The sequence below is a fragment of the Bactrocera latifrons genome, unplaced genomic scaffold (assembly GCF_001853355.1).
Source record: "Bactrocera latifrons isolate USDA-ARS-PBARC rearing strain unplaced genomic scaffold, ASM185335v1 scaffold_35, whole genome shotgun sequence".
Classification (NCBI taxonomy): domain Eukaryota; kingdom Metazoa; phylum Arthropoda; class Insecta; order Diptera; family Tephritidae; genus Bactrocera; species Bactrocera latifrons.
The window spans coordinates 977,038-991,161 of NW_017536990.1; the positions used below are offsets into that span (position 1 = coordinate 977,038).

General features: G+C 35.8%; 2 protein-coding genes across 2 annotated transcripts; both read left to right on the forward strand.

Moving 5' to 3' along the window:
• The first annotated feature begins 5,221 nt into the window (after positions 1 to 5,221).
• LOC108971606 (endocuticle structural glycoprotein SgAbd-5-like) lies at positions 5,222 to 6,937 on the forward strand. The gene is made up of 3 exons (XM_018937783.1): positions 5,222 to 5,456; positions 5,526 to 6,149; positions 6,292 to 6,937. Exons 2-3 carry the CDS (start codon positions 5,962 to 5,964, stop codon positions 6,482 to 6,484), a joined length of 381 nt encoding a protein of 126 aa, XP_018793328.1. The 5' UTR covers positions 5,222 to 5,456; positions 5,526 to 5,961; the 3' UTR covers positions 6,485 to 6,937.
• A 4,702-nt stretch (positions 6,938 to 11,639) lies between these two features.
• On the forward strand, positions 11,640 to 12,746 carry LOC108971581 (larval cuticle protein 8-like). The gene is made up of 2 exons (XM_018937749.1): positions 11,640 to 12,033; positions 12,315 to 12,746. The coding sequence occupies exons 1-2, from the start codon at positions 11,909 to 11,911 to the stop codon at positions 12,502 to 12,504; spliced, it is 315 nt and encodes a 104-aa protein (XP_018793294.1). The 5' UTR covers positions 11,640 to 11,908; the 3' UTR covers positions 12,505 to 12,746.
• The last annotated feature ends 1,378 nt before the right edge of the window (positions 12,747 to 14,124 follow it).

Sequence of the window (14,124 nt, forward strand, 5' to 3'; positions counted from 1 at the left end):
AGTCACCAAACTAAGAAACTATTTGCTTCCTTCTTGGCAATACGTTATGATAGATATGGGCAACAACAAAAACAAAATGCGTGTCTTAGCTAACTGAAGACGCCAACGCTTAAGAAGTTAACAGCTCAATTTGTTGGTGCACTCCTCTTAAGCATCAATTTCGGTTAGCTGTAATTTGTTGTTGTTGTGCTTTTGTTTTCTTACTAAAACGGCTGATCATAGCATGCTGATGACCTTAGTAAATGGCATATGAAGTGTTTAATCTGGTTGAAGAAAAATTTTAATGAACAGAAGATGAGATGTACTATATCATTGTTAACCGCAGAATTAAGCAAAATTGGGGGAAAAAATTGTAGATATTTACGAGCGATAGCTCGAGGCTTTTATCTTTTAGCGAACACTTCATAAACATTTCAATGAATATTGATTTCCTTAAGTATTTATATAAGCACGTATGCGCTAAATTGACCAATGAATTAACACCTCCGATGATGCTCAAGTACACTGCTGCTCAAACTGGAATGATTAAATGTTTTTAAAAGCAATTAAAACAAAAAAAGTGAATAACGGCTAGGTTCGGGTGCAACCGAATATATTATATCTTCAGGTGTTGCCTATGTTGGGAAAAAAAATAGCGAAAGGGTTCGAAAATCGTCCTCAATCGTTTTTATACGAACCAATTCAATACTCTCTGGGTTTCATTAAGGTACCTGCTGTTATAGTACGTTGTTAGTAAAACATTGAGATAACTCACATATTGCCCTAAATACCTTTACGCGGTATAAAGGCACCCTGAAGTTCGAAAAACCTCAAATAGGTATACTTCCCGTATTGATTCGATTCAGTTCATTTTTGGTATTCAGACATATTGTTATCATGAAAGATATCGCACATATTTACCGATATTTTTGGTAAAATGTCAACTGGGCACTGAGGTCCGCATATTAAATACTTAGGGAATTGAACAGTTTTGACATTACAACAGCAACAACAGCCAACTACCTTCTGAGATCGCAGAAAATTATTAGCTTGGCAGCATAAGTCTCCAATGACACACACAGCACAGCTGGATTGCAACAACAGCAAGGAGCGACACGCCAGTTGGTGTTGTTCAAAGTCATACAGGACTGGAAGGACACTATTCGAAAAAGGGAAAACTCGCTACATTAACTAGAGCTTTATTTGTATACTGGAATGTGGAAGGATCCGATATAAATTAAAATGGTGTTATAGGGGAAATAGATTGGTTGGTAAAGTGGAAGAGGCTTTATAGACAAAACTTTCTTGATTAAAATTAATTGTTATTGATTTATTTTACTTTTAGAATAATTTTTCAAGAAACCCGTTATATATTTGCCTTACCAATACGAGTATATCTCATTTGCTTGCAAACTACATTACTACGGTAAATTCTGTCAGAAAATTAAAAAAAAATACTCTAAAAGGGAACGTTAGGTCAAACAAAAAATAGCTTTTAAATTTTTATTAACTCATTGGCTTTTGTAGAATCTCTCAGTCACAGACAGTATATTGTTCATTTGACATACCTGGCAACACTCCATAAAGTTAAATGTATTTAACGCACTTTTCAGGCTCTTTGAGATCATTTCCACCGCTGTTAAGCTTGTCAGCGCTGCAGCCAGTAGTGGAAGCAACACTTTGGTTAGTAAATGCTTGCGGCTCTAATGGATACCGTAGGTATAATATACTGCAGGAGACTCGATCACAATAGGTGTTCAATGAATTTGACTAAAGCAAGTGCTGACCTTTAATTGTTTAAATTAGTTAATCAATTTGAACTTTATTATTCATTAATACCTTTATTTATACAATTTATTTAAGAGATGGTTGAAGGATTAGTTTTAATTTTTTTAACAACATAGTTGTTAAAAAGAGGTTATAATCTGATTGCAGATTTAAAATAAAATAGATATTATAAATAAGCATAAAGTGTCGTTCTGCATACATTTATTTAAATAAATTTGCATAAATCGTCTTTATATGGTATCAGTATACAATGCATCAATTTGTGTTAAAATAGTTTCTCAAACCCAAAATCAGCTGAGCACTTCATCATTTCAACTTCTGCAACAGCTTCAATATACCGCAAAGTGCATTATTCATTATCAACATTCCGTGTACACATCGCCCCTCTGCCATTGGAACATTAGTTCACAAATTTAAACAGCTATGGGCATTTGTTTATACTTTTGGTTGTTTATTATTTGATTGTCATATTACAGATGCATCAAGGTGAGTCAACTAATTGTTGTATACGTGCGCAAACATACATTAATTATATGTATGTATATATACCGAATATATAAATGTATGTGAAATAGGTAAACACATAAAGCAATAGAGTATATACTTGCTTTTATATGTATTAACACACCGGTTTTATATTCATTATTTCAGATATATTTCTCTCCTCAACCCTGCGCTCAAACATCAAAAAACTCTAAGAAATATGGACCAATATTTCCCTCTACCCATAGACAACACCAAACAGTTACTTGAGGGTTATCTTTCCTTCAAATTCAATAAACAAAATTTGCAAACGGAATTCTGGAGTAACTGAATATAAATCAAGTAACAGCTCTAAAAAGGTCAACTCCGAAAAAAGTATTGCCTCATTGTTTATCATACTTCTTAAAAAAAAACACCCTTTACTTATCGAACGACCTCAAATTACATTAGACTAAAATTTATTTAGAAAGAACTCGGAGCTGGAAGAGTTAAAAAGATGTATAAGTTAGAAGTTTTTTGAGCTTATAACTTTATTAAAAGCTTATGCATTTGTTTTGAACTAGTACAAAACTATCCTTAATAAAAATCGAGAAACTTATTGCTCGTAAGTCTAAAGTAAATTTTAAAACGTTTTATGTTTTTTCTGGTTATTTGTACTACTGTTTATTTCTTGCAAATTAATACCTTGCCGTCACACACATACGATGATATGCAGAATTTAAAACTAACAGCTCGAATTAACTTCTTTGTTATTTTTTCTGCCTGCGGTATCAACTGCTATAGTTTTAATGGTATTATTGACCTTAAGAAGCCATAAGAGTTCGCATTGATTAACAATATTGCATAACAAATTTATGTAAACAAATCCTAAACCGTTAATATGCTGTTGCGTGCATACTTTTCGATTATAGGAAACGCTTGTGCGAACATCTTCGCATTAGTTGGTGTATTTGTAGATTGGAGTGTTCTAAAATTAGCAAAGTAGCCTTAAGATTGTCTGACGTCAAAGATACAACTTCATTTATATATATCAATAACAAATAAAATAAACTATAACAGTTTTCAATGACTTGCGATAGTGTCGCCTGACTTATTTATTTTATGCTGTATGCCTGTTGCTAAATAAGTTGGCTAAGCAAAGGAGAATATATGGAAACATAAACTCAGTAACACTTCTTACTTTCATCAAATACAAAAATTATTTCGTTTATATATATATTAATCGCTCTTTTGATTTTTACAACAAATTAGTCAAACGCGTATAACGCACTAATCATCTTCTAATTAATCATTACACAATTACTACGAGGAATGTGTGTTAGTATGCCAATCGGAAATCATTAGCACGAGAGTAAAAGATAATTGTGCTGTGGCAGTAAATGAATGTGTTCGTAAACAAACTCGTTAATGCACATGCGCACACACACATGCATGCATATAAAATCGTGATCACGTTTAAGCGTTTACTTGTAATTCAGTAGATATTATAAAATCTGTTATGAAGTACTACGTGCACTAATATGTATATTTCTGAAAGCTTTAATTGGTTGGTGAAATATCAAATTTAATTTACTTTTGGCACATTCCGCTTGGCAGCAATGAATGCTATAACTATAGCTAATATGAAATATATGCGCTTAAAAGAGAAGTACGATTATCATCAGATCAAAATTGACTTCCCTGACATAAGATGACATTTTCTCACATATTAATACAAGTTATTATAATCACCCTGAAAATAGACTTCTAAGACAACACAAGAATGCCAGCGCACAATTCAATTTTCAATACATTTGTTAAAAGCCTCGGCAGACCTTCAGAGACTTCAATGAACTTTGGTCAGGACCGACATTTCTAATTTCTGTTTATTTTAACTTTTTAATGCAATAGTGATTAACAGAGATGGGTGGACGAAACACATGAGGCTAGACGATGACTTCACGACCTTCACTGTATACTTAGCGCCATATTTGATTGTCATATGTTCGTGATAAAGTAGACACCCCAAAGCTCTTCTGCAATGATTACTTAGCTTTGATTCATCATAAATCACTCTAAATGGACCAGCTCGGGTTAGATTTGCTCAGATGTATATGTGTATATAAAGTTCGATCTAATGGCATTGAGTTTAAAATGAAACATGCTTTCCTTACTCTCCAGGAGAATCTCTCCTACTGCATTTATTTGAATTAATTGTCGAATAAGATAACTTCAGCTGATTTTCTTCGCAAAGAAATTTATTTGCCACCATTATTTACTCTTGAGTGGGAGAAACATATGAATTTGAAATCTAAATAATTAAAGCCAGAGATGAGGAATACTTGTACTACCTTAGTAAGATATAATAATTTGTCTAATTTTGTTTCATTTGCGGATTTCAACAGTGTTAACGACAGCGCGCCAGTGGAGGTCTTTCTCTTCCTCTGCTTCCCCCGGCGAGTACTGTGTCGAATACTACTTCTTGATCATAGTTCTTTAGACTTTTCTTAAAAAAATAGTCCACAGTCTTTTTCAACGCCTAAAAAGACTAAATAACTACCAACCAGACATATGAACATTCACCCATTTTGCCTTGAAGATTGAATTATATATTAGATTGGGACAATCGATTCAATTTTTATTTCAACAAATTTAGTTATCAAACAATAAAAGGGCACAATTAGGCGCATTCACAATATTAATATATCTTTTGTCAACATTTTTCCGCACAAATGTAACCTAAAAAAAATCTATGGCGTCAAAATAAAATTTCTTACGATGTATTTTTCCGTTGGACTTCATACGTAGTGCCTGTATCAGAACGACATAAGATGGCTAGTAAAATTTAGTATTTACCTTCAACTTTCATTTTCGTCATTGCTTGCTGCTCTTGCAGGCTTATTTTTATCATCGCTGGTCCTCGGTGACTTTTTTATTGTCTCGCTTTTGGTGAGCTGAACGCATTCGCACAGCAGCCGGCACAACGGCATCTGAGCCAACCTACACACCGCAAAACAATAAACATCAAAATCACCTTGTGTCACAGCAGCTCCGCTAGCCAAGAAACCGCGGCGGTGACAGCAACAACAATCCAACTGTTAATTCGTGTGTGATTTGCTTTTGATCGACTTTAAAACAAACGTTACTCGGCCTGATGCTAAATTAGTTTGGATCTAAATTTCAATTGCGGCTAGCGTTTTAATGTATAGGATTAGCAGCCCGAAGCCGTAAGATTGTTGTTATTGTCGTTTATTTGATTTCATGTTATTACTGTTGCTTTTTTGGCTTTTTATTAGATGCTCTTATTTGCGTATTTTATTGTACACGTCTACAAATTGTCGGCTATTTTGGGACAAAAGTTAGAAAACTTCTTTCTTCTCCCATGAGTCGTGTGTGTTTCATGAGTGGCTACATTGTTTGTGTATTACCATTTAGTAGTATATAAAGCTATTGCGCAGCGCATTTGGTTGCGCAGTTGTCGGCTTTGAACAGTCCCGAAAAAACGTTTGCACCGATTTCGAGTACTGGCAGACAGGTCGACAGACCGGCCGAAATCACAAGATCAAGAGTTAAGGCGAGACGACCCGACCAACCAACAACTGTACAGCCGAATTGTAGGAGCGTAAAAGACAAAAGACTTAAGCGACAAACTTAGTTTAAAAGTCATAAATCAAAGCTTGAGCCCAATTAACGCTAGTCGTGTACTATTATCAGGCGTGCGCTTACCGTGAAATGATACGCTTTGGTGTGCTGTTGGTGCTGCTGTGCGCTGGCGCATACCTGATCAACGCCAGCCCTGTGCCAGATTCCACACCCGCCACAACTACGACAACAGCCACAACGACAACACACAGCGATGACGATGTGCAGATTATTAACTATTCCAATGATAATGAAGGCGCCAATGGCTATAACTTTGCGTATGTATTTGATAAATTATATTTTAAACGCTTGATTAACTATATATTATACTTTTTCAACTCATTGCCACCAACTCACCACATCTTACGCACTCTCTCTCACTCTCTCTCTCACACACTATTCTTGGTACACCACAAACAGCTTTGAGACCAGTGATGGCGTGACGCGCAAGGAAACGGCCACGGTGAAACATGCTGGCGCGATATCGGTCGAGGGCACAGTCAGCTGGACGGGCCCGGATGGTGTGCAATATACACTCAATTATGTCGCCAATGAGCATGGCTTCCAGGCACAAGGCACACATCTGCCCGTGGGCCCGGAGCCAGCGTCATAAGAGTTTATCTTTTTTAGGTTATGAGCGTCTATAACTAGATTCGGCAGCAGAATATGGTTTTATTAGTTGTATTAGTTGTACGTGTATTGTGATGTTAAATTTTAGTTCAATTGTAAATATTTTCTAAGCAAATGAAGCAATTTACGTGTAGTGTACGAATTATGTGGATAGGCTAGTCGTTGTTGATACTGTTAATAAATAGCGCTGCATTGAAGTAAAGTATTTTATTGAATTCTGTACAATCACATCGGGCTCAACCTTCTTAGCTTAACTCTTTAGCATGTGTGTCATTCGTTTCAGTAATAGCGGATTAACTTCATTTAGATTTTAATTCGCCCATTACTTTTATGCGCATGCGTCATACTCCATTGAATGTATTTTAAGATTCAAGTTTATAATATTGCCTTCATGCAAGTTTGTTTACTTTTGTAGAATATAATTGTAGAACTCCGAAGCTCACAAGCATGCGATCGTTATAAATTAAAAAACAATATATAAACGAAAATCGAACAATAATTACTAAAATTAAAAAAAACGATTTATTCAATAATTATCTGTTCAGATGTTTTTGGTGACTAGGAAAAATAGAAACTGAAATGGCAACTCTCGAAATATATCGTGCCAATTTTACTCGCCTGAAAGCAAATATATTCCACTTATAAGTAATACTATAAATAATTAAACAGGTTGATGAGTGCAATTCTGGAGGTATGTCCGTCTGTTTGTGCACTCCATGAGGATTACAATGGCCGCGGTACCGGCCGTCTGCAAGTGAAGTTCTATACCTTAGAAGCTGCTCGACCAATTTAAAATTTTTCACTTTGGTGCATAATAATTATTTAAAAACACGAAGAAACGTTAACTTCGGATGCATCGGAGCTAATATACCCTTCACAGGTGTATTTATTTTAATAATTATGTGTTCTGTTTATATGAAAGCTATATGCTATAGTAATCCGAACTGAATAATTTTTACGGAGATTATATTATTATTATATACGTCAAATGCGAAAGTTTTCCATACAAACCCTTGATTCCGATCGTTCGGTTTGTGTGGCAGCTATATTGTTAGTAAGCCGATCTGAACAATTTCTTCGGAGATTACATTGTTGCCTTAGGAAATAATCTGTGCCAAATTTCGTGAATATATCCTGTCAAATGCAAAAGTTTTCCATACAAGAATATTTTTCCAATCATTCAGTTTGTATGGCAGCTACATATGTATATGCTATAGTAAGCCGATCTGTACAATTTTTTCGGAGATTGCATTGTTACACTAGAAAATAACCTATGCCAACTTTGGTGAATATACCACCTCCAATGTGAAAGCTTTCCATACAAGAACTTGATTCCGATCGTTCAGTTTGTGTTATGTATATATTATAGTGGTCTGATATCGGCTGTTCTGACAAATGAGCAGCTTCTTGAAGAGAAAATGATATTTGAAAAATTTCAAAACGATATCTTAAAACCTGAGGGACTAATTTGTATATATACAGACAGACAGACAGACGGACATGGCTAGATCGACTCAGCTCAGCATACTGATCATTTAGATATATACTTTATAGGGTATCTGACGCTTCCTTCTGGGTTTTACAAGCTTCGTGACAAACTTAATATACCCTGTTCAGGGTATAATAAGGTCCCAAATAGCGAATGAGCTCTACATATTACTCACTTTTTACTGCAAATAAGATGTATTATTTTAATCAGAGATAATCTTCTCTAAAAAGAAGTACCTCCATGTGCTTAAAATTGATAACGTGGGGTTACTAACCCCTAGTTTCCATATAGAAGTACCAAATATAACAATGCCCTTAAAAACATATACTATCCGACCCGATCATTTTTTAGAATTTCATGACAACAATGATCTTGAATATTAACCGGACATTATTTATGGACATAGGTCATTTGTTAGCACCCGTGACATTCACTTTGTAATACAGAGAGACTCGTTTCCTAATAGTTATACGTCTGTGCATTACAAATGGATTGAATGGGGCCAATACTACCCGTTGTCTATATTAAATAGCTCCGATTTAAAGATTTTCAAACTTTCGGGTGACTTTATACCGCATAAATTGGCCAATATGTGAGTTATCTTAATGAAATTTAGAGAACGTGTTTTTCTCATAACATGGCATATGTGGGCTCAGAAATAAAAAATCGGGTGCAAACTCTCCCTAGACCCCATAGGAAAACAAGTCGTATGAACCTGAATTTCAAATCAGCTTTTTTACTGGGTTCATCCACTAGACCTTATTAAATGCTTGCTTGGCGTGGCAGCACAACCGTCAGATTTTTTTTAATACACGAAATTCTATCCATTTTTATCTTATCCAACATATCATAAATTTTTCAAAACGTTCGTATATGGTTTATAATAGTTTTCTTTTGGAGAGAGTATTTAACTTAAGGTCACTATCATAGAAACCTTTCTGCACGCCTGCTACCATTGAATCAGCCATTAAAATAACTGTAGTAAATATAGCAAAAATCAAAATGCGGATTACAAACTTACCCGAACGTAACGACCCACGTAAAAGCACTTATAAATCGGAAAGTATGTATATGCAATAGCGTGATTAGCACACACCTTCATACAAATATATACAAACAAAGCACAAAGGAAATGAATAAATATTTACATACAAGTAAATTTTGACATTATGGGCTTGATCATGCAAATTTGAACTTCCACGCACACACATACATACAAACATTCAATCAAAAATAAATATTCACATAGATATATATGTGCCTATATTGTGTTCGCTTGATAGAAGTAGGTTAGCGTGCAATGGGACGCTGCTGTTGTGACTATCGCCGGCGGCCTGCCTGAATGACTAACTGACTGACGCCTCAAGATTAGTGCCGCAAAGTAGCAAACGAAAACATAAACAAATAAACTAAACTAAACGAAACAAAACTTTATATTCGACCAATTGTGCTGAGCCAGTCAGCAGGCTCAGTGACCGTCGGCTGCCGTTGAGGTTGCCGATGGTGCTGATGATGTGGATGATGCTGCTGCTGCCCAACCTATTTGACCGCTACAAATACGCAAATTCACTTCGCACATTTGCCAACGTTTGCCTCCGTATGGCTGGCTATGTAGGTTTGCGTTCAATCACTCATCAAGTGCAAACAATAATTTGGCCTTTTGACATCTGGCAAATAAATATATAAAGGCATGTGAATGTATGTATGTGTATGCATGTGTAGCAGCATTACATGATTTTGATGATCTATGTATAATATGTATGTATTGTCGGTTAATGTGTGTGCCGCGACCGTCACACTTTCGATGATGCATTTGAGTATTTCAAAGTTGAGATAGTGGTGCTAGGCTACACCGACGGCAAGATTATGGCAATAATTCTTTTCGTAAACAATATTTTCTTTTTTACGTTTTAGTAAGGGTATGGTTGACATTTAGATAAAGAGTTAAATGGTGACAAGAATTTGGTCATCTTATTACAACAGTAGACACATTCAAATTTAGGTGCGGAATTAAGATCAAGCTGTTTATTTAAAACATAATAAACTTAACACATATGACATATGAAAAATAAACTGCATTTCCACATTAGAGTCTCCGTTTATATGATGACGATTTCGATATTAACCACCGTCTGTATGAAACGTTGCTCGATAAGTCATCCTCCGATCCTTTTCAAAGAGGCTACAAGAGCTGGAAATGATTCAGGAACAAAGAACTTGGGTTCCTTATGACCTCAATACCAGGAAAAGCACGAAAAAGTAATTCTGCTGCATGGCAACGCTCGGGTTCACGTTGCTTAAGGGATTAGAATTTTCAAAGCTCTTTCACCTCACTGTATGAAATATCTTCAAAACGTATATTCTAAACGCATCAACTGGCCCTTCAGGTGTCGAAAAACGTTGTCCTCTTCATTTACCTTTTACGTACTGAAACAAAAAGAAGTCATTCTCGTTCACACTCGATGAACACTAGCCCTTGATGGAGCTTCATCGCCAAAAGTTTAATTAAGTTCATCGATGCACCATTACTGACTGAATCTACGTCGAAAGTTGTCAAAAATAATCGCTCGGAAATGTTTGCAATTTTATTTCATTTTTTGACCGAGATCCATATTTCAAGTTACCGTAAGCAACATCAAAAATGTCAGACTTTACGATAAACTTATGATTTGCCAGATTGAAACATTAGAGTTGTCAAATCCCGAAATATAAAATGCCACCTTCGAGTTTTGCAACAAAGATAGGAAAAAGTTGTCACAAGAGCTAGGCTTCACTTCGAATAATTCATTCGTACCCATTTGCTCACAATAAAATTGAGTTCTCATTACAAAAAAGCGAGAACTTAGTCGCATGTCTTATACGTAAGGAGCAAGATATTCTGATCTTCAGGAAAATATCAATTTTATAGACCAAAAAACAAACATGCATTTACTAAAATATGAGTGATAAAATTCTACTAAAACTAAGGCAATTTAAATATTCTATATATATAAAAAAATACTAAAAATTAATCAATCCGGAAAATTTAAAATGTGACCCACGAAAAATTTAGGTAATGTGAAAAATTTGCATACGAAACTTCAACGAAATGCAGAAGAGGATGGACTAAAGAAATGCCAACCATTTCTTACACATATGAGACAGCAAAGATTCGGTCAGAGCGTGTAGTCCCAAGTGTCGTGCAGCCACAACGTGCTTTAGTACACTTATACCAACAATTGGTTTTTGTTTTGCTTAAGAAACAGGAAAACAAGTTTTCGACATTTTTTCTACATTTCAATAAATTCGCGTGAATGTTCCTGCTGCTGCGGCCGCCGCTGTTGAAAATTGCAAAATTCACACACACCTCAAAGAGCAGCAACAACACACGATTGCATCTTCTTTGCGACTCTTTAAGCAGTGGCATGCGCTGGGTGCTACACACATACCTGCACGTGTCTGTATGGATGTTTATATTTATGTAAGTACGTGCATATATTTTTACAATTAGCTGTAAGTATTGTCAGTTTGCTTGTTGACGCTTCGTCTGTATTGCCAGCGTATCAAGTATCGAGTTGTCATCCATTACGAATAGGAGTACTTACAGTTATGAGTATTTCGCCGGGCTTTAAAACGTGCACACGCGACGAGTATAAAATGTCTGTAATAAAAGGCTGTGGCAAGCATTAATTGTTCAGTACTTCGACGAGTCACAACTAACCGAGTGGCCAGTCCCACCAACAAACAAACCATCCATCCAGCATCCCAACTACACAAAACATCATTGGCCTAACCTTTACGGAAAAAAGGAATCCGCTACGTCGCCAACTAAAACGTTACTTAGCCCGTGATAAAAGCGTGTGGTTGTGTGAAGTAAGAAGCAGCAGCTTGAAACCGTGTCCCATTTACACCAAGAAGATTGCGTAATCTCTCGTTAAAATGAAGTTTGTTATTGTATTTGTTGCTGCTTGCATTGTCTCCGTCATGACTGCGCCAACACCACAGCAAGAAGTACAGGTTTTACGTTACGATTCCGATGTGGAGCCTGAGGGATATAAATTTCTGTAAGTGTTAATGAACATGATCGTCTGGTATATACATACATACATACTCATAATGGAAAGTGTGTATGTATGTATCGCATAAATGCCTGCGGAATTGGCTGCCACTCACTTGCGTTAGCGTCAGGTCGCAAGGTCAAGCCGCTTGCATAATTCCTCGACGATTAAACCCAATTACTTACCCGAAATTGTTTTTGTTCTTTCTCATTTTCCCCTTCACACTACTTCGCCGCTGACCCACATATCGGTACCGGTAACTGCAACTGTGCCTGCAATGTTTCCAGTGTTGAGACCAGCGATGGTAAATTACACGAGGAGGAGGGCAAACTGAAGGACGTCGGCACCGATCATGAGGCGATAGTTGTACGTGGTTCCTTCTCTTATGTCGGCGATGATGGTCAAACCTACACTGTCAACTACATAGCTGATGAGAATGGCTTCCAGCCGGAGGGCGCTCATCTGCCACGTGTCTAACACTGTTGACACTGTTTGTAGGCGTTCCTTTTCTATCACAAATCCCATCTGATCTGTACGGGTACTGAGTTTCAAACGAGCGGGCATATCCAGCGATTTTATATTCATTGTGTTAACTAGGTTTAAGCTACATACACCCAGATACTATTTACATAATTGAACAAGAAGAGCACGAAATATTGAAGTGCGAGCATGAGCAAATAAATACGAGTACATTATGTTAATGACTTCATATAACTGAACTTGGTCTTAATAATATTATATTCTGGCTTGATCGAAATCTTTAATATTTGCTAGGAAAGGATCGAAAGGGTGTATAAAAGATATGCACGTATCGATCTGATAAAAATAATTTTCACAGCAAAAAATATAATTTCATAAAATTGTAAATGCAATAAGTTGAACGAGTTGACGGAAAAAGGTTCGAAGGTTAAGGTAAATAAGTTTTATAACTTCGATTCCCCCGGTGGATCGCTTTGGGTGGCATAAAACAGACCTTTGAGCCTTCAGCTCTTAAGAATAAATATACGAGTCAAGAATCCAGTATTTAAGTGTTGAAATATGTGCATAGTACATGTGGATAGAAAAACAGTCCATTATATTGGATAAAGATAAAAATTGGTATACAATTAGTCCCTATAAAAGTCATTTGAAATATGATTTTTCAACTATCAAAATTTTACGTAATATAAACAAATACTGTGAAAGAATATTTTTTCATACGTAGACTATATAATTTAGAAGATTAATATGAGTTTAAGAATCATTTCGTGTCGAAAGATGAACTCATCACGATTCGTCAGCTTTATCTGCAGACATGTATCGCCACTAGACTGTGACCAGCAAATATACCAAACATGTTCCTGTAGTCCCTTCTGGTAAGAATGGGTAGGAGCTTTGTATATTTCTGACCTACCGCTCATTCCAACACGTTTTACCCGTCCTTACCTTGATATTGTCTAGATCATCGCAAAGACAATGCATGTACGAGGTGTGTTCAAAAAGTATCGCGAATTTTGTGTTTTTTCAAAAATTATTTATTTATTCATGAATATCTTTATTTATTTATTTATTTATTTTTGAACTACAATTATAAATAATTACATTTCATTTGGCAAGGCAACTAGTAGCTAAGACTATCGGCCTGACTTATTACTAAAAGATTTTATATTTTAATATAAAAATACTCTAGAATAAGATAATATTAAAAATAAGTATCGAAGTAAATAAATGATTAAACAAGGTGCAAAAGGTTACTTTGGTAAATTAAGTTAAAGATKTTTTTTATGTTTTCAATATCTAAGGTCTTTAGCATATTTGAGGGCAATTCATTTCCAAATATATTGACTCGMGCATTTTTATATTTTRTACACTCATCGAGGATATGTTTTATGGACAGTGCGCAGTTGCACGCTGCACAATAAGGAGRCGGYTCCCCTTTTAACAAATATTCGTGCGTTAACTTTGTGTGACCCAGTCGTAATCTGGTGATAATTCGAAGTTGATCTGCAGCCGCTGAGACCGGGAGTGTTGGCTTGATTCGATTTTGATTGTAAACTTTGTATCCATGTTGATAAGTTTGCCAGTTAGTCGCAGTTAGTTTCCTAACGTGGTTGTTTA